The sequence below is a fragment of the Osmerus mordax genome, chromosome 7 (assembly GCF_038355195.1).
Source record: "Osmerus mordax isolate fOsmMor3 chromosome 7, fOsmMor3.pri, whole genome shotgun sequence".
NCBI classification, from domain to species: domain Eukaryota; kingdom Metazoa; phylum Chordata; class Actinopteri; order Osmeriformes; family Osmeridae; genus Osmerus; species Osmerus mordax.
The window spans coordinates 4,796,499-4,824,384 of record NC_090056.1 but is presented as its reverse complement, the minus strand read 5'-3'; the positions used below and the strand labels follow the sequence as shown (position 1 = coordinate 4,824,384).

Genomic DNA, 27,886 nt, shown 5'->3' with positions numbered 1-27,886 from the left:
TTTCTAGAAACAGCAAGTCAATCAGTGATGTCATGCGGGGTTTTACACACACCCAGTAGGCACACATGTGAGAGTACTTTTGCAACTCCTCTTTCAGAAGAGCCTAGCCTATTGCGGGGGACGCTCGTTTAGCCTTCAGTAACCATTCCACAGTCTTCCGCAGGAGCGGCTGTATCCCATCATCGTTGGGCTGTGGACTAGGCTAATGATGATCCTTCATTGAATTGGCAGTAACAATATCGTTTTGATACGTTTGCGATTAACATATAGGCCTACCAAGAACGCATTCTAATGTCTTGACTGATTGATTCAGTTATTGATACCCGTGTCTAATTTTCGACTCTGCCTATGCTATACTAGCAGATTCTGACGCTGGACTTCCTAGTAGCCGCTCATCTCTGCCGCAGACCTTCCGTTCCAGTCTGCTGATAGCCCACAAGATTATTCGCACTCTAAAGCCTGGACGCGCTGTTAGGCTTTTAACGAAAATCGGTACACATACCGATACTCATACACATTGTTGAAAAGAAAACGTCTACGTGTTTTTGCCGCCTATATAATGCCGAGACATTTACGATTCCGAAGAAGGTCATTCCTTGGGCTTATTTTCCTTTTTTCACTGTCCACCTCCGCATTGTACTTCATCTATTCAGCGCCCGGTATCGGTGAGTAATTTATCATTGATCATTTCACCGGGCTACGTCAACCCTTCCCAATATATTACTGGAATAGGATTTATTTGTGCTGCTGTTGATCATGTAGGCTTTGACATCTTGGCTGGTCTAACGAGTGTTTGACAAGCTCGCTTAACCATGCGCCTGCTGAGGTTTGACGTTTGACATCATTTATTTCCTGATCCATGATAACGTGAATCGCGCTCATTCTATTACCTCTGATAGATAGTCGTGATACAGGCGATGACGATCATGGTTTGATGATCCTCGGGGGGTTTCATTTGGGTCATCCGCACCTTGGGTATCACCAGCGTGCATGACAACCAGTTTGTTAGATTTTCCTTCAGTTCACACTCGAAACAATGTAAGGCTATTCATTGCACGTTAAGTGAACATTTAAATTTAACCACTAACAAATGGCCAACAAAGAGTTGTGAGTTGCGTTCAATCTAATATCAACTGAATTGTATGTGCCTAGCCTGTAGTCCTGGTGTGGGGAAACACATGCAGGTGAATACGCCACACCTAGCCTGTAGTCCTGGTGTGGGGAAACACATGCAGGTGAATACGCCACACCTAGCCTGTAGTCCTGGTGTGGGGAAACACATGCAGGTGAATACGCCACACCTAGCCTGTAGTCCTGGTGTGGGGAAACACATGCAGGTGAATACGCCACACCTCTTCAAAGTTCCCCCGCTGTTGGTAGTAACCATGCTATCAATAGAACGGGTGGGACTGGCGACCAAAGGAGCATTTATTGTACAAGTCCGAAACAGTTAACTCACTGTCCCATCTAAAGTATACATGTCACTGTGTGATGCAGAAAGGCCCTGGCACAAACTGCTGCTTCACATGAGCTGTGTGTGAGTATACACTGCAGGTCTTGCAGTGTGTTTTCCTGAGTGTGGCTTCAAGAACCTCATTGAAATGATAATAGTCTTTTACCAATGCATATTACATTGTTTGAAGTGGTTGTCAAACATTCTGGTGTTAGTTGCCCAAAGACCAATTTTGATTGCATAAAAAAGATGGCTTGTTTAACGTTAAATAATAGATGTAGCTTGATTAATTTTCCATTCCTTCATTTCTTTGCCATTCTTATTCCTGAGTTGAGTGACTAAGTTTGAGTCGTAACTTAAATGGTTAGATGATGACTGATTGTACCCACCCTTACACATGAATGAGTGTCAAACTATACAGGTTTTTGTTGGCACCATGTCCCATGACAATGTCCTTGATGACAACATGCATCCATGTTCTCCATCATTTCCAGAAGACCAAGAGAGGTGTGTTACGGAAAGTAGATTTTCCCTGAGTGAGTGTGTGTGTGTTTTAGAGCTTTCATTTCCTGTTTGCGGTACTAAAGTCAGGAAGTTGCACTTTTTCCTCATCGGGTTGGACATGATTAGCCGTTTCAAGAATTGACTTTACTATCCTACAGTTTCCAGGGGGTCATGCCCTGATCAGGAAACTTCCTCAACCACAAGCTCAAACAAGGATTTGAAACATGACTGAAACTCAGGGCCTTTGGTTGAGTTGTGACTCTTGTTTAGACATCCTCACAGGCCAACAAAAAAAACGTTTTCCTTTTCACTGTGGCATTTTGAAAGGAAGGGAGTTTGAAGCATGTTTCAGATCCATGTAAGAGGAGAAACTGTAAAAAGACAGTCCATCCCTGTCTGTCAGCCATGTTGAGGCTCAGTAAAACAGCAAAAAGGAAGCTGATACCCCTCTGTCATCCAAATGGCTATTGATCTTCTCACGCTTCCTACCTGCTCCAGCTAGCCAGATCCATAAGCGGATCAATGTTTGTGTGAAGTGCAAGTGAAGGAGCAGGAGCCGGCTGTTTGGTGTTGAAGAACAAAAATGGAGTTTGTGATAGATTTCTCCAAAACCAAGTTGTGTTTCATAGATTTCACCCATGCCAAGAATTGCATCCAACATTCTCTCAAAACGCCAAGCAGATCAATATTTGAACAGTTCGGTATTCCAATAAATAAATCAGCATGGATTTGCGCATTTACAATCATTTTCTTCAAAAAAAGAAAAAGCAGAAAAGAAAAAATGATAAATTATTGATAGTGTCCGCTTACTATTGACGGCCTTCTGTTCTCGCCTACCAATCCCCTAGAGTGTTGATTGTGCTGCTTTGCAGGCCACGCGAAGGAAATGTTCACAAACCAGTAGCTCCACTATAAAGAAAGATGACAATTTCCCTGCTTCTGTGCCTCCTTACTTTATGCTACGATCTAGCCTCAGCGCACCTGGGGGCCTCACATGAGCTCCGCCTCTCCCGGGCCCCTCAGTTGGGACTTGGTGGAGGCTTGATGCAGGCTGGGGATGCGGGGCACAGCTGGGCCTGATTGCAGCAGTTTATTTAATTAAAACATGAGAGGATCCCGCCGGAGTAGAGCCAGAGGTAGAGAATGCACAGAGCCTATTCATAGGCGCACACACACTTACTATACGTACACGCACACACCCTCTCGCATACACACTCACATACACATGCGCACACAGACTCCCACACATATTGTGGACAGCAGGGGAGACTAGAAGCCAGGTGCACCCTAAGTCTCTTGAGAGCTGGACCCCACCCCCTCTGTCTGACCGTGTGTGCATGTGCGTATGAAAGATCTGAGGTAATGGATGTGTGTGTTCAGGCCCATGTGTTTGTGTGCATCAGGTACATGTATGTCTGGGGACGTGTTTGATGTGACATGGCATATGAGTGTGGATATTTGCACTTCTGCATATCTGTGTGTGTTTGTGGTTTCCCTGGTAGAGTCTCTAGGGTAGTCTCTAGGGCAGGGGTACTCAATTAGAAACTCCAAAGGTCCACTCACCAAATTTTCATTCAGTCCAGGGTCCGAACAGTGATGGTTTATTTTTCTTGCCCTTACCTCCAGAGTTCTGGGGGTAATTTTGTTTAAAGTGTCCATGCTTTGTGTCATAGTGAAGTTTCACATGACCACTTTTGACAAGGGCAACTGTTTCAATGCAGATTAAACACATCGGGTTTGTTCTCCCCACCGGCAGCACAAATACATACTTGTTTCAAACTAGATAGAAACCACATCTAGTTGGAACAAAATATAGGCTATAGCGCGAAATCATGCACCAATGAAAACTCGCTTGGATCATGACTAAATTAGAATGTTGATTTTGGCAAATTGTATTGTGTCTGGGTCCGGATCCGGACCGGAGTCCGCCTATTGAGTTCCCCCACTCTAGGGTATTGTGCCAGGGGTGGTAGCAGTAGTGCACCCTGCAGTGTGTGGCTATAGCATCCATGCACTTGAATGATAAGCCTGTTTTCAGCATGTGGCCTTTGACCTCTGAACTAAACAGAGCCAATTCCTTTTTCCTCCATCTATACTATAATGTAAGGAATCTCTGTGTCTGTCTGCCTTTGTGTTTGTGTCTGTGCAAAATGTATAGTTGAATTTTAGGTTGACTTTAGTGGAACGATTAGCTTGAAAACCGTGCACTGTGCAAAGTTTAAACTATTTAATAGAGAACCAATATAATACATGTTGATTGAATTGATAATGTAGGAAACAGCAACAATTTTAGGCTACGTAATTATTGGCATGAATGTAACAGAGCACTGGCAATTTGCTAAAAATCAGGATGACATTTATGATGCTGTTGAACAAGTACTTTTATATGTCGGTAAATGTGTGATCTCAGAAGCGTCAAACAAAACAAAGAGGAACTGGAATGGTTTACCAGCCTGGAACATCTTGTTACTGACAGAAAGCTTTTTAATTCTTGAACTTTCTGATAAAGGTTGACTTCCACCACCAGCTACCAGGAAAAGGTGCCAGAATGTGTGCAGGACCACTGGGGCTTTTAAGCATTCTCATTCAACATAACGTTATATTATGCCACACACACATGTGGAAGTTTGCATTCAAACACAGATTTATTGTGCAAAATGGATGCTTTTTTCTGGTCAGATGATTCCCTTTTCTGTCTGTGAATGAATGAATGGACTCCTGAGAGCGTGAAACCAGCCTGTTAGTCCATGCTGCCCGCAAATACAAAGGATACCATGACTCTGCAGACACACAAACTCATATTGTACAAGCACCCAAGCAAACATACACAAAAGCATATGCAAAATTAGATTAACTTCAAAACCTAGACGTATAGGACATATAAGGTCTTTATACAACCAATATGTTGTGTATACAGTCTACCAGTGTATTGGAATTTAAAAAGATTCAATAAATACTTGAAAATTAACCTAAGGCCCCAAAGAACTCAAAATACACTCCCTTTCTCTATCAGGCTATAAGAGTTTAGAACTTAATTTAAATATGGATAGATTTCAGCTACTTTGTGTGTAGAGCAATGTTATTTTAAATGATTGTGGTAAATATTTGAAAGTATTTGTAGTATTATTGGAATGTACATAAATGCTAAGTGTTTTACCGTAATTCATATTTAACACTCAAATATCCAAATTAGGTCAACATTAAGTTGTGACAGCCAGAACTGGCACTTGGTCTTCTTCCCTTATTGTGAGTAGGCTCACTTTGAGTCTGTCATCACCTTAGTGACACTGTTAGACATGACCTGGGGTATCAGCCCCTCCCCTGATCCCTCACGCCCCTCCTCACTTTCTCTCCTCACGCCCCTCCGCCTGCCATTCTCAGAACTGGAACTGTCAAAACGGATATTTCCACATCACCCAGTTTGAATAAGTTTGTGTGTACTTCTCTGTGTAGATTGTGTGCGTGTGAGTGATAAGCTCAGCCTCTCCTTCCTTCTGTCATTTTGCTATTCTAGCGGGAAAACGGCCTTGTCTTAACAGCATTTGAATGTCGATTTGTTTAAAGTTAGTGTTGGTCTACTTGATTCTGCCCAGCAACACTTAGATTTGCGTTTCGGACAGACAAAGGAAGCTGAACGTCTCCTTCAAAGAGCTGAAACAGGCTTGCGGGCAGCTGGAGGGGGATTGGCAGTGGTATTGCCATTCAGGCTACTGTGAGTGACTTACTGAAGGTGTTAGAGGAGAGAGTCAACACATTATAACATTGCAGGGTATATCAAGTCTAAAGACCAAAGCACACTAACTAAACGGCCAAAAAAACAGCGATGGCCTGTTGTGTACCCCTTGGCGTTAGAGGAGGAAGCGAAGGCTACTGTCTGAATGTCTTCATGGCTGATACGAACAGTATTCTTCTTGTACATTTGTATTTTTTGTAATATTTGTATTTTTGTATTTTTATATTGTAATTTACGGCAACTTATATTTATCCCACTTAGTACTGCTAGTTTATGTACCCTTAGTATAGTTAGTCCACATATTTAAATTTTAGGTATATGTTTATTGTATGCACCTTCCTGCCAAAGCAAATTCCTTGTCTGTGCAAACTTTCATGGCGAATAAATCCCTTTCTGATTCTGATTCTGATTCTGATTCTGATTCTGATATTTGACAGCCGGTAAAGGGAGGGTCAGCTATGTGGGAAATAGTTCAAGCCTTGTTAATAGTTCTTTACAACATTACCCGGCAGTTACCATTTCCTTTAGCAGGAAGGAGGTCTAAAGGTATCAAAATGTAGAATGATAAAATCATAATTATTAATAAATATTACATTTCATTACAATTACAGCAATAATTGAAGATGAACAGGCATAAAGTAACAAAAACTCCTCACAGTATTCACTTTAATCTTACTGTATATTGACATTGACAGGCTGGGTCCGACACCAGCATGACTGATGACTTTGTGGCTGGTCTCCACTCTTACCACACTCATTAAACTGACTGCAAATCTGCTGAAAAGTACCGTGGAGGTCATTTGAACGCTAGGTCCTCATAATAATAGCTTCAGGTTAAGTTATGTTAAACTGGTCAACACATGTAGGTATGTTTTTAAGCTTGAAATATTGTTCAAGACGCCCACCTTCATCAAGTAGCGTAGCGCAGTTCTGTTAGTCTGAGTTTGGGATCGCTTCTTTTTAATCAGTAGCCTACTGCTAGAAGCCTTGTCGGTAATAAGAGTTTGGGACTGTCACATAAACACAAGTGACAGAGCCAGCCCTGCCCTGCTTTGTTACCCTGCTCCTCAGCCCCAATCTCATAAACATGCTGCTCATTTAACTACAGACACACTTTTATAGGCTCTTAACCGTGTCTGGATTGCTGTGTGGTTGCCATAACCCTGAGGACCAAAAAGTGTGTGTGTGAATGCATGAATGCATGTATGTATGCCTGCATATATGTGTCCCTACATGTGTGTGTTCCTACAAACGTGTATTATAATGCTCTTGCACGTGTATGTGCAGTCCAGTACATTGTCTTTAATATGTTAGAGCAGTGCCCTTACTCTCTCCTGGAGGTCTCCAACATGGCCACACTCCATCTCTGGAGATTTAAATCGATCTGTTCTGTATATCTGTTCTCCAAGCCTCCTAAAGCTAATTTCCAGTTACTGAAATTCACACTCACATAACCACACACAAACAGCTACTGCTGGTGGGGGGGAAAACACACTACCTGGTCATCAAAAATAAATGATAACCTCCACATTCTTTATATTTCGCTGTGGCAATTTTCACAACAATAGATGGCTGAAAAACAATGCTGGGGTTCTTTAAGGCTCTAAGAAACTGGAGTTGAAACACCTTCCTCCACCTTATTGCCTCACAGTCGACCTCACTGCCACCCCAGAACCATTTCTTCCTTGTTCACTGGAAAAATGTCTACAAGCTTTACGGGCATTTCAAAAACACCAGCTTTATAAATACACACGTTTTGCATAATTGTACCATAAAATGCTTTTCCAGGGCAGTTCACTTCCTCTCCAGGTTGACTATTAGCTGGTGTCAGCTGGTCCTCTTGTTTAAGTGGCTGTGCACGGTCCAAGGACATGTGACGCTAAATGCTGTATTAACAATGGAATTTGGTTAATCATCAATGGGCTGAGAGTTCATTGCACCTTACAAGTCACTCTCTGCCACAATAAATCCTCTTATGGCCTTTCAGTGACCGCGTGACACCACCAAACACTCTCTCTCTCTCTCTCTCTCTCTCTCTCTCTCTCTCTCTCTCTGTCTCTGTCTCTGTCTCTCTCTCTCAGTCTCTCTCTCTGTCTCTCTCTCTCAGTCTCTCTCTCTCTTTGTTTACCTATGTCTTTATTCTTCAACCTCTCCAGACTCCCCAAAGGTGATGCTGTGATAAATTATTCAGCTGCGGCATTTAGGTTTCACTTAGAAAAGTGTGTCTCTGTGTGTGGTCAGCACTAAAAGCTGGCATTTTCTCCAATCCTTTATTCAAAAAGGTATTGCAATGTTACTACATTACTGTGAGGTAATTAATGTTCAGTTACCAAACAACTGAAACCTTGATATTACTCTTGCAGTAATTACTAAATGACAATACAAAGAAGAGCACAGATTAACCAGGACATAAATCGATTAGGTACAAGCCGACTACAGTCAGATTCTGCACCCATATGTATGGCTTTGTCTGTGTTTTGGAAGTGAGTTGTGGTCCAGTCCAAGGAGCAACATTCCTTATTCTTCCATTGGGAAGCTTGGCTGTGTTTCTTAGACAGACAACCCCCAAGTAGTTGAAATCTGTTGGAGAAGATCTGACGTTTAGGGTTGGGTTGCTCAGTTACATTGAGCTGATGCCTGATACTGATTGAAGTCTGTTTGATTCTAACGCCTCTCCTCTCTCTCTCTCTCTCTCTCTCTCTCTCTCTCTCTCTCTCTCTCTCTCTCTCTCTCTCTCTCTCGTGTACACACTGAACGAGAGTTCCCTCTGAACTTGTGCTAGGGTATTGAGGTGGAAACCAACTCCCTCCTTTACTGTTGGCTAATCTATGTGTATTGTGGAGAGACAATCCCACTTACATACACATGCTATAGCTCCGCCCATAGAGGACTCTCCCTGCGTGTGTTTGCTCTTGTGGCTAGGCTACAGAGATAAGGGCACTGTACACTGTATTGTACATCACTTGGGTGCCAGACCTTTGTGTGTGTGTGGGTATCTATCTTGAAAAGGTGTGTATTTGTTCTGAAAGTGTCCTTGCTCCTCTCCTTGCTCCTCTCCACGACGTGGCTGTGTGCATCTCACTGACGGTGTGACAGGAAGGAACTTTGTCGAGGTGACAAGCAGCATGTTGTCTGTTGCGCGTATCATGAAGACAACAGCACCTCAACGGCAAGTTTTTATTTTCAGACAGCTTTCCTTCACTTCTACCCTCAGTTCCCAGGACTGTGTTTGGTAGGTAGGTAGGTAGGTAGGTAGGTGGGGGGGGGGGTTATCAGAGTTGAGATTAGAGATTCTGCATTGTTCGTTGTCCAGGACTACTTTGAGACAGCTGCCGTGGTTACGCTAGTCTCACACACACGTGGACAGTGACCTTGTTTCACTCATGTCAGTGATGAGTAAGGCCAAGCCTACACTGATAAGTTATCACACCTAAATGATTCACACAAGTGGGAGGACGATTGGACTTGCGACCTGGGCATTAACGGAAAATGATACATAGATTACCGTAGGGCTCGCCAGCGTCCCTACTGGGGTTCTGTTGGTGAACCTATTGCACTTTGCATCTTGAACTTGACCAGCAGTAAGCAGTTATGCTTCCAGGGTTGTCTCATCCAGGTAACAACTTTCCAGTACACTGCCCAGAGTAGCCTGCTCTTGGCCCTGGCTGCACGTGGAAACAGTGATCCAGGTGTCTTATTAGACGTCACGACACCTGTACAAATCCTCTGTGGGGAGCTTAGTTGATCAGTGGGTGGAAGCTGGGTCCTGATCTGGTTTAAAGCTGCACTGCTGTTTTATCTACCACCATGGTAACTTAGCCAATAAATGCTAATTAGGACTGACTGCTCTCGTGGCTAGGTTACTGAGTTAGGCCTGTAAGGAAGCCTGCAGGTACAATCGTACAAATGAAAACAGATATTCTGTGTAAAGCACTTCCTCCTTTTTGAGTGCTACTTGGTTGATTTGATACTGTAATCAGTTTGAAATTAACATTTAGTCATTTAGCAGACGCTCTTATCCAGAGCAACTTACAGTAAGTACAGGGACATTACCCCGAGGCAAGTAGGGTGAAGTGCCTTGCCCAAGGACACAAAGTCATTTTTCACGGCCGGGAATCCAACCAGCAACCTTCTGATTACTAGACCAATTCCCTAACCGCTCAGCCACCTGACTCCCCGAATGAAATGTTCCGAATCATCATTTACTTCCTTAAATAGGGCAAGACGTATGTTTATGCTTATTATTGTAATGAGAATTTTACTATCATGGTCTGGTAACCTTGAACATCAAGCCTGTTAAGAAAGCAATCGCAATCATTAAACACATCCACCGCATCCTAATTACAAGCCTGTTTCCTCTCCTCCCCAGACACCAATTTGTCAGTTGGCTTTATTTTCCTAGCCTACATCTGAATATGTAATCTTTTAGTGTAATCTACATTTGGCACCATCACCTGATGGGAATGCTTTTTAGCGATTAGCTCCAACCTTTTTTTCTGTGATCTAAAGTAAGTTTGAGCCCTGGTTGAGCGTCAGCAGGAAAGCACGTGGTCAACAATGAAAGCCCAGGGACGATTGTGGGGGGTTAGGATGTTGTGTGTGTGTGTGTGTGTGTGTGTGTGCGCGTGTAGTGCGCAGTACCAGTATCAAATTGAGAGTGAGACACTGCAATAAGACAAGAATGTTCTGGATGACTGCCAAACGTAAGAGCATGCAGAAATGGGCTAACAGAGAGAGAGAGAGAGAGAGAGAGAGAGAGAGAGAGAGAGAGAGAGGGGGAGGCCAGGGGTGCTGCAGAAATGAATCACATTCACAGCTCACTAGTGTGGCCAGACAGGCTGAATCACCTATCCAACAGGATGAGACACCTAGGATAAGCTGGGTTTGTGTGTGTGTTTTAGGTAGGGTATGCAGTTATCTAGATTTAGGGCGATTAAGGTGTGCACACAGTGTCATTTATGGATAACGATTCTGTGCTTGGGAAACACACTGGGAGTTAATGACAGGAGGAGGCAGAAAACTTGGGAACGAGTCCGTTGAGTCATTCGGAAGCAGAGAATGTTGGAATGTGGGTATTCGAGTATGTTGGAGACTGTGTCTCTCTCTAGCCTTCCCTCTCTCCTCTCCCTTTCTCTCTCTTTCTATCTACTTCTTTCTCACAGCAACCCCTGTCTGTAGTGATGTCAAAACAAGGGGTCATGGCACTATGATATTGTGTTTATGCAATAGTCCTTCTAGCGCCTGGTCATCCTGTTTCATTGCGTGCTGTGGCTCGACAGATACTATGACTCAGGGGACAGACTCATATCCACAAAAACAAGCACCACACGCGCACACACACAGGCACAGACACCCAAGGGACAGCCTGGCAGAGGGACGGGCCGAGTGGATGATGCGAGTCTGAAAATGGACTCTTAAGTGGCAGCCATGTTGCTCCCCCTGGTCATTTGTCCTTGGGTGTGTGTGTGTAGGTGAGGGGGGGGGGATATCCTTAATGTTTACGCTCTGCAACACACCTGGATTTTGTCATGCTGTATACTGTGTTTTCTTTGAACCCTTGTGTAGTTCAAACATTCTGGATACCCCCCTTGTACAAAGGGGTGAAAAGAACCAGACTTTTTCAGAACCCCTAAAAATAGAGCAGCGAGATGCTGTGCAGAAAGACTACGGTTAATCAGTGGACACCGCTCGTTTCCATTAAAACACCGAAATGTGCTAAGAGAGAACTGTCATCTGCAACACCTCTTATAGCCTCTGTATCAGGAATCAGTGGCACACATTAATCTCAATTTCTCATTGTGTGTGTTGAATGAAGGTTTTTTCTCTTCGGGTTAAAGGTAGTGGTTATTTGTGACCCCTAAGATAACACCTTAAATGAGTAGATAGAAGTCCGCTTTACCTGCAGAGTAAAAGACAAAGCAATCCCTTTTGGCACAATGAAATGTCAATCATAATCTCTGTGCCACGTCTCTAACTGTAAAATGACCCACTATTACATTTACCGACTGCAATCCAAGGCGGTCCATACCATTAATTGATCTTCCTCTCCACTGTGTAGATAATTGACCAATCAATGTCATTGACAGGCCAAAAAAGTGTATTCACTTACGCTTTGATTTAGCTTTTGATTGGACGGAAAGGCTCAAACGCAGCAGTGCAGAGCCTGTGGATTTTGGTCTTGCCACCACACATGCTTGCAGGCGTCTCTTTGGAATGTGTTTATATGTACTGTACTGTACATGTTCTGAGCTGTATATGTGATGCTTCCTCTTTCCTCTCTCGAGAAGGAAATGGCTGCTCCCATTGATAAGAATGTATTGTTTTTAACAGGCCAGACTTGTTTTGCAAACTGACACTCGTTCGAGGACGCAGCATGTCTGTTGAAAGTACCAAAAGTGTGTAAGAGCATCGTTTTTTGGCGACGTCAAATCATTCCATGTTTTCTTACGCATGTTTTCTGATGCATGTTTTCCCAAAGGTGTCATGTTAATGAATCACTTTTACTTATTTTAGTGGGCTTGGAAAGCCCGGTTTCGATGATCTAAGTGTCTCTCTGTCAGTGTTTATTGTATCTAAAACCAGACAAAGTCAGATTGAGGGGAAAACCCGGTTAGCGTTTCCACCGTGACAGTGTTGACCTCACTTTGTCAACCACTGTAGAAGAAGTCGTGCATGACTGAACATCGGCCCCCTGACAGTGTATATGTTACCAAGATGAATTTTTTCAGTTCACTTCTCTGCTATGAAAACTGGCTTGCTTTAGTACATTTCCCTCTGTCTTATCAAGTCAGATGACCTGTGATCATATATACCAGTAGAGCTGTATGGAGCATGAGGGTGAAGGTAGAGCTGTATGGAGCATGCGGATTGGGTGAAGGGGTGGAGCTAGCTGCCAGCACTAGGAGTAAATGGGCACAGTGCCATGTTGCTGTGGCCGGTGACGTCATCCGCAGCGCAGAGATGGAGCATTTTGTGGCTGAGACATCTGTAGTCTGAATGAGCTCTCTCTCTCTCATTCCAATTTCCTGTCTTTGCCTCTTGCAAGTCGGGTGATTTGTGTGTGTGCGCGTGTGTGTGTGATTAGGGACGGCAATGTGAAGTGTAAGGGTTGAAGCCTCATGATCCACTTATGACTGAGTCTCGTGACCGGGAGCTGTGCTCGACCAGTGTCTTCACTGGTCTGCGTGGTTAGGGAGTACGGGGTTTCGGGTGGTGTCATTCCACCTCACAGGCCACCCCGCCCACTCCCCATCCCTCCCTCCCCCCCTCACATCCTACCCTCCTGCCCCCTACCTCACATCCTTCCCCATGTCTCCAGCCCTCATATCCTCCCTTGCCCTCCCTCTCATCCTCTCGTCTGAGCTTTGAGTTGTTAGATCTCATGTGCTGGTTGTTTTTTTTTTCCCAGCTGACTCCAGAATGCAAATCACAAGACCTCTACTACTTATCTCTGTGCTCCAGGCCCAGAACAGGATAGAACACAAGCATCTGACTGAGGAATGGGAGGCTCCTGCATGGAATGCAATGTTGTGCGTAGTAGCGTGTGCCATGCTGGTTGACAGGCGCCCGCTAGCTGAAGCTATTCTTTAGGGAAGGTGAAGGTGGAGAATTGGTAGCCCAATTCACCACCCTCTCCACTTGAGCCAGTTTCTGCAGGAATCCGCCATTGACATACAATTTCATTTGATTTGCTATGTTAACACACACAAATCTTTTGGGAAAGAATTACACTGCATGCAAAGAAATTGGTTATTCAGCATGAATAGTAAAAGTGTAGTGTACTATCAATGACAGCATCAAAAGTCTCATTATTGAAAAGAGTTGATATAACATTGATCTAAAACTGTTCCAGGTCCAAGCAGGTATAGAGAGGGGCAGATAAGTATGTGTGGCTGTAGCACGGGTTAAAAGACACTCTGAGAGGGTTACAAATATGTATGTGTGTGTGTTGTGCCCATGAATGGGATCCACTGTTTAACTTGTACACCAAGAGGAAATTCTTCACACGCACATTGTCTGAAGAATTTCCTTTTATACCCTGGAGACTGTGCATTTGCAGATGTGTGCGTATCTACAATGCATTATCAGCAGGAACACAGTCACGTTCATTTCCCCACACCTTCATCTCATGAATGGGGATTGGAGGTGTGGGATGGGATGGTCGTGTCTGTGTGTGTGTTTGTGTTTGTCTCTGGAGGTGGCCACGGAAAGGGCCCTTGGGAAAGGCCAACACATGCTGCCGCTTACATAACCTTTAGTTACCCCCGGCAACCAGACGCCCTGCTGAAGAGGGAGGGGAGCGTGTGTGTGTGTGTGTGTGTGTGTGTGTGGGGGGGGGGGGGGGGGGGGGGGGGATTGAGGGAGGCAGCCAGAGATTGAGGGAGGCAGAGAAAGGGTGATAAGAGAGAGTGAGGCTTTTTTTGTAGGTCTGACCGTGGCTTCTTTTAGACCAGGATGAAATGGAAGGATGAGGGAAATTAGACAGATTCCCTGTGTGTCCTTAAAAATCAGTTGCAAATGTATTGTGTGTGTGTGTGTAGGCGTGTGCACACTCACACAACAACTCTAATCACTGGGTCAAAACAGAGACACAGAATGACCTCCTTTTACAGAATACTCCGGAAGGGTTGGTGTCACACCACATCTATGGTTACTCTCCTGCGATGGTATTCATGCAAGCGTCAGGCCGTACAGTCATTTGTTGTGAGGCTTGTTTTGTGACTGTGCTTGGGTTTATTTGAGTGTGAGGCCCTTGGTTACCGTGAGGATGGTTGCGTGAGTGTGCATGAGGTGTTGTGTTTTGCATGGCTCGTTGAAGGACAGGACCTGGGGATGTGAATCATTTGTTTAGAGGGTATCTCTTTATCTCTATGTGACTCTCTTTCTCTCTAAACACCTTACTTGGAATGAGAACCACACTGTAGGTTCCATAAACTGTTAAACCTTTCATTTGTTTGTGAGTGCGTGTGTGTGTGTATATCGATCTGTTGGTTTTCTTGGTATCACTGATAGGGTTCAGGGAAGGCTATGATGCACCCGGCCTCTACGGAGAAAACCAATGATCATTTGAAATTGTTTCAAAAACAACACCACCACCACCAACTGCTCTACACCTGTGTTGAAACACATAAAATGTGAATGCAAATCCTCAGTTGCTCTATCTGATCGATCATTTTCAGCTATCTGATGGGATCAGCTACCTAAACGAAACAATTACCCCTGATTATTGAAGGGCTTTCGGGCCAAAGACTTGAGTAAACATCCACTTATGGTTCCACGGAGACTGTAAACAGCTCAAAGACGGAGCAGAGATCCCGTCTAACAAATATAAATAAAAACACCGATGTCTCAAATACAGGCCCATGAGCGGTCGCTTGTTTATTTCCGCTGGCCGCCACGCATGCTAAGCCTGTCTCGTAACACGGTGAACAACTGACCGTAAATATCCTCAAATGGCGCCACACGTCGATGACAGCGTGTGTGCGTGCGTGGCCGTGTATGTGTGAGAGAGCTTTGACTGGGCTGGGGCTGGAAGCCCTGGTGGTGGTGGTGGAAGTACAAAAAAACTATTCTCAGAATGACAGCTTTAAAGCCCCCCGGAGCCGCGTGTGCATGTGTGTGCGTTTCCTGTCAAAAATCGAAATGGAAAAAAAAGCCCTTTCAGTTCTAATCGGAGAGCGTGGAGAATTCAACTGATGAGGCACCTCCCACTGCTGACTTATCAATGGGAAGTTAATTGCCTTTTAGTGGATGTGTGTTTGTGTGTGTGTGTGTGTGTGTCAGGGTTTTTACTGACACATTGCCTCCACACAGGTTGAATCCCTCAGCTAGTTATCAACAATATCAGTGATCTGAACGCAAAGAAGGGCTTGATGGACACAAAATAGAAGCGGGGCCCTCGAAAGGGAGGAATGTAGACAAAGAAGAGGGAGGGAGGCAGGGAGGGAGGGACAGTAGAGGCAGTGCCTGAAAGAGGACAGAGCTGCTTGAGAGAGCTGTTTTGGACAAGGTCGGACAAGTTCACCTGATAAGGGGGGGGGGGTTCTGAAATGGTACTGTGTGCTTGGAATGTGTGTGATATAGGGCTGGGCGATGTATTGAATATTAGCGATAATATCGCAATCATTTTGATAACAATGTCAAATTGGAAAATATAGTGAATATTTGTTCAGGTCTTTTGTGTTGCTTGTGTTTTAAGATCACCATCTGGCTCCTCTGTGTTCACACACAAACAGACACACACACACACACCGTTTGTGCACATGCTCACAAAGAGCATGTGCACAAACTGAAAATTGCACGCGCACAGGCACTCTCTTTTGCTCTCTTTTTGTCATGTCACATAAGGACCACATGAATTGTTCCTTGTGAGGTCCATTTTGTCAAGTTGCAAGTACCATATTATGGCAACTGCTTAAAGTTGCACTACACATTTTGTACTTTGTAACGATAGCTGTTCTATCTAAGTAGTTTTTGTTGTTTTCTAATGGAGGAAAAAAAAATCATGTTTCTTTTATTATTATTTAAATGCAAACATATTGAATTTCGTAACAATTTTGACAATATTGAGATATTTTTATATCTCGCCCAGCCCTAGTGTGATATGTAGCTGTGTGTGCTGTAATAGTCCTCTACATGTTTGGTGTGTGTGTAGTGTACGTTGTGAGTAAAATGTGTGTGTGTGTACTGTGTGTGTGTGTGTGTGTGTGTGTGTGTGTGTGACTGGGGTCTTGCTTCATCACCATGCCTGAGTGGAGTGTCATGTGTCTTGGTCCCGTGGGCTAATTGCCCTGGATCTCTGTGGGCTCCAGGTCTTTGGTGCCTGGTTGAATTTGTCACAATGTGCAGCAATGTGTCCCAGCCTTGCCTTGAACATCACAGGAGAAACCTAGTCTCAGGAAACCATTGTTCCATGATGGAGGGAGGAGGATGAGATGGAGGGAGGAGGAGGAGAGAAAGGAGGAGGAGGATGAGAAAGGAAGGGAGAGGAGGTTGAGAAGTGGAAGAGAGGAGAGAGGGAGGAGAGGAAGGGCAAGAACGAGAATAATAGCAACCTTGACATCTTCTAACTGATATTGTAAGATTAAAGTTCTTAACCAGCACTTGTTGGGAGGCGGCATACGGCCAAACAACTGAAATTGAGTCGGATATCGCTAGGAACAGATACCGTTCAGCATCACAAAGTCTTCAGTAGTTACCGAATCCCACTTCATCACCCCGGAGGCTCACTCAGTACATTGCAGTTTTGGATCAATATGGATCACAGGATCTAAACGGAGTCTCAAACTTTGAGGCCAAGACGTCTCACCGTGAGTAAATAAAGTCTGCAAGAACAAAACATATTGAACTATGCCCATAAGAGAAGATGTGATGATACGTGGAGTGTGTCAGTAATGAATAATGTAGTCATTATTCTCCCTGGCCTTGCCCCAGCACTTCTAGATGAGATGAACGCAGTCGAGCCAAGGCTGTGTTGCTGCCTGGAGGGGGACGTGGCGGCGGGGGCCGAAAGCCTGTCAGACATTTTCCACCATATGGAGCAACAAAGGGATAGAGGGTGCGGGACCTCAAAACCCTGTCCTTCGAGAGTGACTTTGCCGCGAAACACACATTCCGATGAATGCACTGTACTGTACGTGTGCACGCGTCCACGCCCGCAAATGTGCTGTGCAGGGAGTCCGTGTGTTTATAGAGCGATGATGGTTTTTTGGATCGGGTAGCTTGTCGGTGGAGTGAATGTGCTGTGGTTTTCGTTTTGTGCATGTCTGAGGGTGAGATGAAAACATTGATTTCACTTCCAGCCTCCCTTTTCTGCAAGTCAAGTCAGTCGTGTAAACACGGTCAATGTAAGCAAAAGCAATTATGGATGAGGAACCCTGTGTCGTGCGCTTCTGTTTGTTAGTCACACACACACACACACACACACACACACACATAGACGCACGCACTCATACACACACACGTACACATGCACAAACTAATTCTGCCTGAACTCGCTTATTCAGTCAATCTGGCTAGCCACACACACACATGCCGAAAAGTCACAGGTGTGGAAGAGAACAGCAGGTTATTCCTGTTCAAAAGCACATCTCAGTGTCTCACTGTTATTCCTTTATCTGGCTGACCTTGTGACTCACTGTGCTGCCAGTTAATCTATAACACACTCACACAACACTACAGTATTTTAGTCAGCCACAAAGTGTTAAATTTAGATTAAGTTAGAATTTGTGTGCTTTGTAGGTGGATCCAGCCTCCAACTTCCTCCTTCAGATTTTAACCTGGCTTGGCTGTCTGTAGTCTCTATATGTATACATTATTCAGGTTAAAACAGATTGCAGGATTACACTAGTACCATACAGTTCCGAGTAAATCAGAAATGATTTGCGCTACTGGCAGACTTTTTATATTAAAATGTTTATGGTCTGTGACATTGCCGATGAAGGGGAGGGGGGGGGGGGGGGGGAAATCAATGAAGGTTACAGCTCCCTCCCACCACGCACACACACACACAAAAGGACTGAGTACTTTAATGTGCCCATATATCTTGTTCCACACCCCCTCTTACGTGCCTCGACCCCCCCCCCCCCCCCCCCCCCCCCCCCGCCCCGTCCTGCAGCCTTCATCTTCCCTTCCTCCCTCCCGTCCTCCATCTCTATCTCTCTCCTTCGCTCGCTCGCTTGTTCTCCCTCGCCGTGAAATTAGATTAACTCTCACTCGCCCACAAACCCTTCTCTCCGCAGATTAGGACTGCTCGCTTAGCTCCTTCTGCGGAAGGAATCCTTTGATGTGCGGAGTGGGGGGGCAGGGGGGGATCCCATCGTTAGGGGAACCCATTAAGGCTGGTAATCAATTAGGGTCAGGTAGGAGACCCTCTTCCCGAGGCTGGAGTTAAGCTCATAGGTCCCGCCTTCTCTTAGTGTTACTATGGCAGCTGAAGAGGAGGAGGAGGAGGAGGGGGGAGGGGGATGATGATGATGATGATGATGATAAAGGGAGTCTGCCTCACAATCAGGATGTTTGCCCTCATTGCATTAATCCTCCCATGCCCATTCATCACAGACTGATTTACCCCGGCAAAACATCAAACCTACGTCAATAATATCCCGTTGACGGTGTTATGACTAATGACGGATTGCCTTGGTGGCCATTAAGCTAAACCAACATCCGTCTCCCTCTCTCCCGTCCTCGCTTTCCCCTCCCTCCGCAGTGAATGAGTACCTGTTCATGGTCCAGGCCAGAGGGATCCAGATCCGTGAGAACGTGAAGAACATCGGCGCCCAGGTTCTGGAGCAGGTGGTGAGAGGAGCGTACAGTGCCAACAGCACAGGTGAGCAGGCTGGCAGAGCACAACACCAACAATAGCACAGACCAAGGCAAACGGGACCCCACGAACCACACCCGAAATTGGAGTCTTGGAGTCATTCCTTGGAGATGTGCAGTATTTCTTCGTTGTAAATACTTGACAGCACACCTTGTCTTTTTGTCCACGTGCAGCATCCATTCACAAACGCGCATGCATGAAAACATGCACGCACACAAACTTACAAACATAAATTATTGATGACATAGTGAATCAGGTTAATGAGAGGCCTGATCTAACGCCACTGGGAGACTTGAATTCAGCTAGTCAGCAGCCAGGGGCACACCTCTTTAATATTGGTGAAAACATTTAAGGGACTGCCGTCATTCTTTCTTTCTCTCACTCTCATTCTCTCTCTCCCTCTCCCCCTCCTCTCTTTCCACTCTGTCCAGACTATACGTATGACTTCAACCTAGTTGAGAGTGACGATCCAGCCACCTCGTACCTCCCTGAGGGCTTCACGTACCTATCCTCCCAGCTCTGCCCCGAGAAACTGCCTACCATGAGTGAGTACACACTCTCTCCCTCATTCTCTCTCTCTCTCCCTCATTCTCTTTCTCTCCCTCTCTCTCTCTCCCTCATTCTCTCTCCCTCATTTTCTCTCTTTCCTTCTCTCTCTCTCTCTCTCTCTCTCTCTCTCTCTCTCTCTCTCTCTCTCTCTCTCTCTCTCTCTCTCTCTCTCTCCCTCATTTTCTCTCTTTCCTTCTCTCTCTCTCTCTCTCTCTCTCTCTCTCTCTCTCTCTCTCGCTCTCTCTCTCTCTCTCTCTCTCTCTCTCTCTCTCTGTCATATTGGCTGCCTACTGAATAACCTTAACTTTTTTCTCCTGACCTCCTCCCTCCCTCTCTCTCCTTCCCCTCCTGCTCACCCTCCATCCCCTCTCTCCCCCCTCCCATCTCTCCCCCGCAACCCCCCCCCCCCCCCCCAGACGGCAGGTTGCAGGTTAATATGAGTGAGGTGTCTCTGGAGGAGGTGGAGCGCGTGCTGTTGGCAGCAGAGCCAAGCTTGTCCCCTGGAGGCTACTGGAAGCCACAGGACTGTGTTCCCCGCTGGAAGGTGTGTGTGTGTGGGTGTGTGCGTGTGCATTCACAGGCATTCTGTAGGAGGACAGGGTATTTACAATACAATATACTTTATTGTCCCCATGGGATTTTTTTTTACTGGGCGCAGTGTCGCCGCATTTGACAAATGAGATTCGACATTTTGTCAAGGGGAAGTGGAGCAAGTCGCCCCATATGAAGGAGATGCAAAATAGGATGAAGGTACATGTTCAGACACTCTGAACATGCTGTTTCTTAGGAAAGACTTTAAACAACTATCTTGCAAAACTTTAAAACAAAGTCTTGCCCTACCCAACCCAACAAAGTGCCTTTGGAGACCAGAGCCTGGATGGTTCACACTGTGTTCTCTCTGTTTGTGTTCATGCATGAGGATGATCCAGTTTCTGTGTACAAGCTGATGTATGATGTTCCTTGAACTTTCTTTTAATCTACACGCACGTCCACACATTCCTTGTCGTCACGTCTGCACAAAATCTACGTACCTTACGCACCTGACTTGAATGTCATTGCTAGATATTATCATGGTGTTGTACACTAATGAAACATCAACTGATGCCAGGGGAGGTGACCATGTATGTGCCTACCGTGTTCTGGTGTGGTGAGATTATTTTAACAAGCTAATCCTGAGCTACCAGGGAACTCAGTCTGAGTTACTCAGAATGCTGATGTAATCTAGACAGAGATCTGTCAGTGTTTAGTTTTTAGTTTTCAAAGTGTGCGCGTGTGTGTGTGAACAGGCTTTTATGGGTTAGATTTAGTGCAGGGTTAGGATACATGAAGTGTTGGGGCTTGGAAGTTAAGAATCGAGTTAAGGTTAGGAGCTAGGGTTAGGATTATGGGGGCAGGTTAGGTTTTTTGGTCTAGGTAAGGGTTGGGAGTTATGGCAAACAAGATTGTGATAAGGCCTGAATTGCAAGTCCTCGCAAGCAGAGGTCAACGGATGTGTGTATCAACAATTGTTCCCTCCCCGTCTTTAGGTGGCGATCCTCGTCCCTTTCAGGAACCGTCATGAGCACCTGCCTATCCTCCTCAACACCTGGTGCCAGTACTGCAGAGTCAGAGGCTGCAGTTTGCATTCTATGTCATAGAGCAGGTACACACTTGCTAACACGCACCACACAAACACCAGTACAGAACACACGCAAACACACACCAAAATATACAAAAACAGGCTACTGAGTGACTAATTTGTGGTTCGCCTCACACTGCATGAGCTGTTGTTCATATCCCCCCACTCCCCACAGTAGGGTTGCTCCAACCTTGGCCTGTCGTGCTGTCTAGCTTTAGAAAACGTTTGGTTTTGGAACTTTTCTGAGCAGTTTTCGTCCTCATTCCACACGTATTTGTGTATACACTATCTGATTATCGGTGAGATTACAACTCAGGGTGAGGGTGTTTTAAGTGTTCACTTTTTATTCTTTCTTTTTTTCTCGCTCTCGCTCTCTCTTTCTCGCTCTCTCTTTCTCGCTTTCTCGCTCTCTCTTTCTTTCTCTTTCTTTCTCTTTCTTTGTCTCTCTCTCTCTCTCTCTCTCTCTCTCTCTCTCTCTCTCTCTCATCTCTCTCTCTCTCTCTCTCTCTCTCTCTCTCTCTCTCTCTCTCTCCTCTCTCTCTCTCTCTCTCTCTCTCTCTCTCTCTCTCTCTCTCTCTCTCTCTCTCTCTCTCTCTCCTCTCTCTCTCTCTCTCTCTCTCTCTCTCTCTCTCTCTCTGCAGACAGGGACAGAGCCGTTTAACAGGGCCATGCTATTCAATGTGGGCTTCAAGGAAGCCATGCGAGACATGGACTGGGACTGCCTTGTGTTCCACGACGTCGACCACCTCATGGAGAACGACAGGAACTACTACGGCTGTGGAGAGATGCCTCGACACTTCGCCGTCAAGCTCAACAAGTACTCTACATGTGAGTCCCACGCGCCCACAATGGATGTCCCCGATCGATATGCAGAAAAGAGATCTTAAGAAATCTAGACATTGATGCGTTTCTGCAATGGGCTGTAGTTTGGCTGTTTGTCCTCTGCAGGCTTCCGTATAACGAGTTCTTCGGTGGCGTCAGTGGTCTCACGGTGGAACAGTACAGAAAGATCAACGGCTTTCCAATGCATTCTGGGGCTGGGGAGGGAAGATGATGATCTGTGGAACAGGTGAAGAGACTTCTCCACGATTGCCTTGTGATACAAATAACCTTGACAACTCTTTCTTACCAAGACCGTGAGAGAGTTTAGTCAATTGAAGCATCAACTAAATTTGAAAAATCTAAATAAACTAACTCCTTTTCCAGGAGATTCTAGAATGTCTAAAGGTTCAAAAGTAGACAGCACTGTTGCAAGCGACTATTATTGTAAAGCTGAGGGTCATAGCCTGCTGTCTGGTCTGGAATGTAGACCGTTCTCATGGTCAAACAGAGACATATATGTCCTTTTTAAATAAGGACTAACTCGCACTGATATACAGTCCGTTCAGATACTCAAGACAAGCATACTCATTGTAAGTCCTTTGGATACAAGCTGAATGAAGAAAACCTCATGTCAAATGTTAATTACTGTTCGTGTGTGTTTGCGCAGGGTGCAGTATGCCAACTATACTGTCAGTCGGCCGCAGGGTGAACTTGGTTCGGGTACATGTCCATCCCTCACCATCACCGTGGAGAGGTCCAGTTTCTGGGCAGGTCAGTCACACCCCCTCGCCATGAGCATACACACAAACGGTCAGTCACAGCCCCTCAAACGAGCACCGAAAAAACGCACACGCTTCAAGCACGTACACACTCGCAGCCATGCGCCCACACACACTTCCAGAAACTTAAACATGTAGACATTGCAAACATAGCCACCCGCACTCACCGAGGGACAAATAATTGGACCACATGCAAACACTGCCCATGGACACAGAGAAAAATGCCCAGCTGACGTGGATTTGAAGAAAGGGTGTGTTTGGAATGTAGCTTAGTCTCATGTGATGCTAACCGGTCACATGGAGAGACTGGTGAGAGTAGAAGAGTGGCTTTCAAGACATTTCTGCTCTTTTTAAGACTTTACATGTGACCTCATTGGAAGAAAAATTCCAATCATGCTGTCTGTCAAAGTTCCATGCTAAGATTGTCCTGGTGTAATCCTGCCTGGTACCTGATAGAGAATGCTGGAAGTGGGTTCTTCGCTTTCCAGGGGTATGGTGACTGTAGTCATATCCACTCACTCTGGTCTCTCTCTCCTTCTCTCCCTCTCTTTCTCTCTCCCTTTCTCTCTCTCTGTCTCTCTCTCTCTCTTTCTCCCTCTCTCTCTCCCTTTCTCTCTCCCTTTCCCTTTCTCACTCTCTCTCTCTCCCTTTCTCTCTCCCTTTCTCTCTCCCTTTCTCTCTCCCTTTCTCTCTCCCTTTCTCTCTCCCTTTCTCTCTCTCTCTCCCCCCCTCCCCCTCTCCCTCACGGCTCACAGGTATACTCTGCTGCGCCATTCTAAGGAGAGACAGAGTCTGGATGGCCTTAACAACCTGCACTACTCCCCCCTGGTGTCCCGGAGGCCTCTCTACACCAACGTTTCTGTCAGCCTGAGCCGACAGTTAGCCCAGATTGCGGACTACTAACCAGGCGTTCCTCCTAGGCCACGAAGGCTGTCGACCATGTCGCTAGTCTCAGCACTGCTTTGAACCTTACTGATATGCATTTCATTTTGTTTTTGTTGTTTGGATGCAAAAAAAAAAAAGGAGACACGCAGAAGTATGTTGGTTAATCATATGAGAGTAAGGGATAAGACTCGTTCATGATCCATCGCTCCTCTCATCCGGGCTTCTCCAGTCTTCTGTCTCCACCTGCCTTTCACACCATTTTGGCCTTTAACATGGACACATTCATTCATTATTTCAGTAATTCGTTACAGTAATTTTTTCGATTCGATTTTTATTCTCATCCCTCGGCTCACTGTGTCACCGTCCTGTCAAGCTTCCTGTCTGGGTCTCATCCCAACATGAACACGTTCTCAACCTGCAGACAGGTACCCAGGACACAGTATATAACACAGCCACAAATACAGTACATACACACACACACACACACACACACACAACCACACACAGTACACGCGCACACACAAACAACCACACACTAACGCACATGCAGTACAGTGTGCACACACGCACACACACACACACACACAGGCTGACCTAGTCCTGAAACATTTGGTTATCTGCTCCTGCACTGAATATTTTCAGTTATATGATAATATAAATTAAGAAAGAGACAAAGGCGCACTATGGCTCTCTCTCTCTCTCTCTTTCTCTCACCAACCACACATGCACACACACAGACCCTTGCAGCTGGCTCTGTATAGGGTATGCCAAATCTATTGAGTGTGCATGAACAGTGGCAGTGTAACGAGGACGCGGTTGGATACGAAATGTGTAGCTACTGTATACTGTATGTACAAAGTGTAGCATGCTAGTGTGGATACTACGTGTGCTAATCCTTAGATCGACGTGGACATGTTCTGCGTCTAGGCTGTGGCAATGCGTTTGACGCCAGCAAGACGTCATCAGCTCCAATTCCCTGCTCAGGCTGCTTTGGAATCACTTTGTCTAACCTACCGTTTACAATGATCTACATGCATTACAACCTCTACTAGCTCTGGCCATACTGTGTAGTGACATACAAAAGGACAGTGGATAGCTATTAGAGTAGAAGAGCCCTGTATACAAACCACACTGTAGACCCACCTTTGCCTAAACAAACATGCTAGGCAGCTGGCCACTCAGAGCTTTCACAAATTTGTTTGTTTGTGTGCGCGCGCGTGTGTGTGAATAAGGGAGGAGCTATGCAAAAGCATACCAGTCAGCGTCCTGTTCTTCATGCTTCTCTGAGGGGATGTCCCAGAACACATCCCCCCCCCCCCCCCCCCCAACTGAAAAATATTCACTGTTGACCTTGTGACGTGGACGGAAGATGCCGGAAACCAGGGAGAGAAACAGTGTTTGTGTCTCAGTATCTACTTTCTAGCTGTATCGTTTGCTCACCTGCATTTCTATAGTCATAGAGCTGAAGGAGATGATAAAAGCCAGTGTCTGTCTAGGAGACACTGCGTCGTGTTTACAGAAGACCATCGGGACAGGACTTTAACGTTGCACAGCCACTGATTATTCACCAAAGTCAAATGAGTGGCCAAGAGGCACCACAGCCATTATGGTTTTAGCACCCCGGCTAATCTATGGCCTGTGTGTAGCGTTTGTATGCACTGCCTTGAGGTGGTACACAAAATACTGGCTTTTGACGCGCAGGGGGTGTGTCAACTAATGAATCTTGTTAGTATCGATGGAAGGCCCCCTCACAGCACACAGCCACCCTTAGCGCATACGTCCCTTTGTGTTCCTCTGTGTGTTTGACAGTGTTAATTTGAATGACGTTTTTAGTAGTAGTTCTCTCTTGAAAGCTATGTCGACACATTGTCCCTCTCCTGCCTATGGTATATGTCTGCCCTTTAGACAGCTTCAACTGAGCTTCTGTTAGTTCATGTCACACAGATCGCCTTGTCTAAACATTGACTTTTGGAGGTGGGGGGGGGGAGTACCTGTTTAATTGTTGTTCCTATTATGATGTGAGGCTGGACCTCATTTATTTATTGAATCTTTTATGAATTACTTTCAGTGTTTGTTTTTTGTTGCAGGTGTGATAATATAATTATATAGTTGAAAACAAATGACAGACTGTGTTAGAAGCACTGATCCTAGTTCTGGTTTCAGACTGAAATGTTGAGATTCAAACCTGTATGGAATTATGTGTATGTCAGGGACGGGGCTATTCCAAATAGCATTTTCTATTAACTTGATTCACTTGTTAATCTGATTTAAAAAGGCACTGGAGGTGGTAGAAGCCATTTTGTATGACGACCACAGAGAGAACTGCTTGATGTCACTTCCTCTCATTCTACACCTCTAATTTCTTGATAATCCACTATGCTGAAACATCAGGCATTGGGAAACATCAGGCATTGTGAAACATCAGGCATTGTGAAACAACGGGCATCTTCTGATGCACAATTGAAAACATTAGATGTTGATGCCCAATAGATGTCCATGATTTATATGTAGGAATAAGTTGTCTTTTATCAGATAAGTTAAAAAATTGTGTTAAGCTTACAAAAGGCACATGTTTACCTTGTTAAGCCATTAATTCTGAGGTGTATAGTGGGGGGGGGGGGGGGGGGGGAAGAGAGAGAAGAGACTAAAGTTTTCTTCTCTAAGTGTGTTTGAGTGAAATGGCTGGACCTGTCTGTGCCACTTGGCCTCAGTGTCTTTCACGTCAGAAGTTTTTTTTTTTTCGTTAGTCCTCCAGCTCATGTCAAATGGCCTAGCTCTATAGGTTTCCACACTCACAATACTGTACATCCTGTTTGATGTCCAATCAATGAAGAGTGTACTGTAGTTCACAGAAACAACAGACCCTGAGAATACTGTATACCTGGAAGAAGTCGAAGTGAGGGCCTCAGGATTAATATTGTTGTTGTTGTTTTGACCGACCACGAGTCAGTGACTTGACTTCCCAAAGTAGAATCACGGAGCGAGCTATCTCTGACAAGAACTCATCGTAACTAAATATAACTGATGGGTTTTAGTTGTCAACTGGTTATCAAGCCAGGCGTGTCTGTGCTAAATATCATGATAGCTAGCTGGTCAGTAGTGATCCATCATAGTGACCCCAGTGCTCAGTGTGTTGGTCACTGCCTTGTCTGCCTCTGGGCCAGGCTCACACCCATTCCATTCTGTGCCAGTCTAAATGACGGGCCCTCCACTGCACACAGTGCCCTGACATGACTCGCAGCCTTAAACTCTTTCATTTATTTAAGTGATTTTACACAGGTTTTTATTTTTTTATAAGCAAATCTATTTAAATGGAAAGTGCGTCTCGACTAACGTCCACTGTAAATATTGCCATGTGTAGTTTTAGAAGAAAAATGAAATAAAGGCCTGTGGATGCTAGGTGAACAAATGGGGCTATGTAGGGGTTTGGTTGATGTCTGTCTGGAGATGTGAGCGTTACACTTAAGCCAGTTGGGCTCCTTGAAAGCTTTCACATCCCTGCTTCCCCAGCTCACCCTCTCATGAGGACGAAGGTGAGGTTCGTTCTCTCCCTTCTCTCCTGGAGCTCTGCCCCCAACTGGTCAAGCACTAGAAGCTGCCAAGAGAGAACTCCCAAACAGCAAACCCGATATCCCTTTTGTACTGGAGTAACAGCTGTAGGCAGGACACAGGTCCACATTTATCACTGTAGGATTTAAAAAGCACTGCATCAGCCAATATGTTCTTGCGCAATATTGCTTGCCATGCTTACGATGGGGAAGGCACCCAAACCCAGCTTGGCTACCAACTCCACTTCCTGCAATCGAGAAAAAGTGTTTTTGTATGAAAGTAAATGATAACAAAAAATGAATAAATACCTATCTAAATTTAAATGATCTCTTTTCAGATTGGAAGGAGTGATATTCTCTTTTGAATTGAAGCCATTTGAAGCCACTTGTAAAACTTGATGTGGGCCTTGTGTATCTGTTTGTGTATCGACATTATCTTTTGATTATTAAAATTTTTATGATGGAGATTTTTTTTTTACCATAGTTGTTAATGTAAATACACCAATAAATTGAACTTCAAAAGATGTCCGTGTTGTCCTGTGGTTTCCTCCACCCTAGTACTGTATGTGGATGGAGAGCTGACCTGCGTACTCTACAAAGATAACTGCCGTTATCACAAGGCCATCAATACATTTTAATTCGGACAATAATGGAGGGCAATGAGGGTAGGCAGA

General features: G+C 45.1%; 1 protein-coding gene across 1 annotated transcript; it reads left to right on the top strand.

Annotated features, from left to right (window-relative positions):
- The first annotated feature begins 156 nt into the window (after window positions 1-156).
- Window positions 157-26,170, top strand: b4galt5 (UDP-Gal:betaGlcNAc beta 1,4- galactosyltransferase, polypeptide 5). Its single transcript, XM_067240578.1, is given in 13 exon segments — window positions 157-665; window positions 18,898-19,017; window positions 19,443-19,556; window positions 19,977-20,104; window positions 21,087-21,135; window positions 21,138-21,202; window positions 21,820-22,010; window positions 22,127-22,200; window positions 22,203-22,223; window positions 22,226-22,247; window positions 22,668-22,719; window positions 22,722-22,771; window positions 23,535-26,170. Coding segments are annotated over 13 exon segments (1,140 nt in total). The 5' UTR covers window positions 157-559; the 3' UTR covers window positions 23,683-26,170.
- The last annotated feature ends 1,716 nt before the right edge of the window (window positions 26,171-27,886 follow it).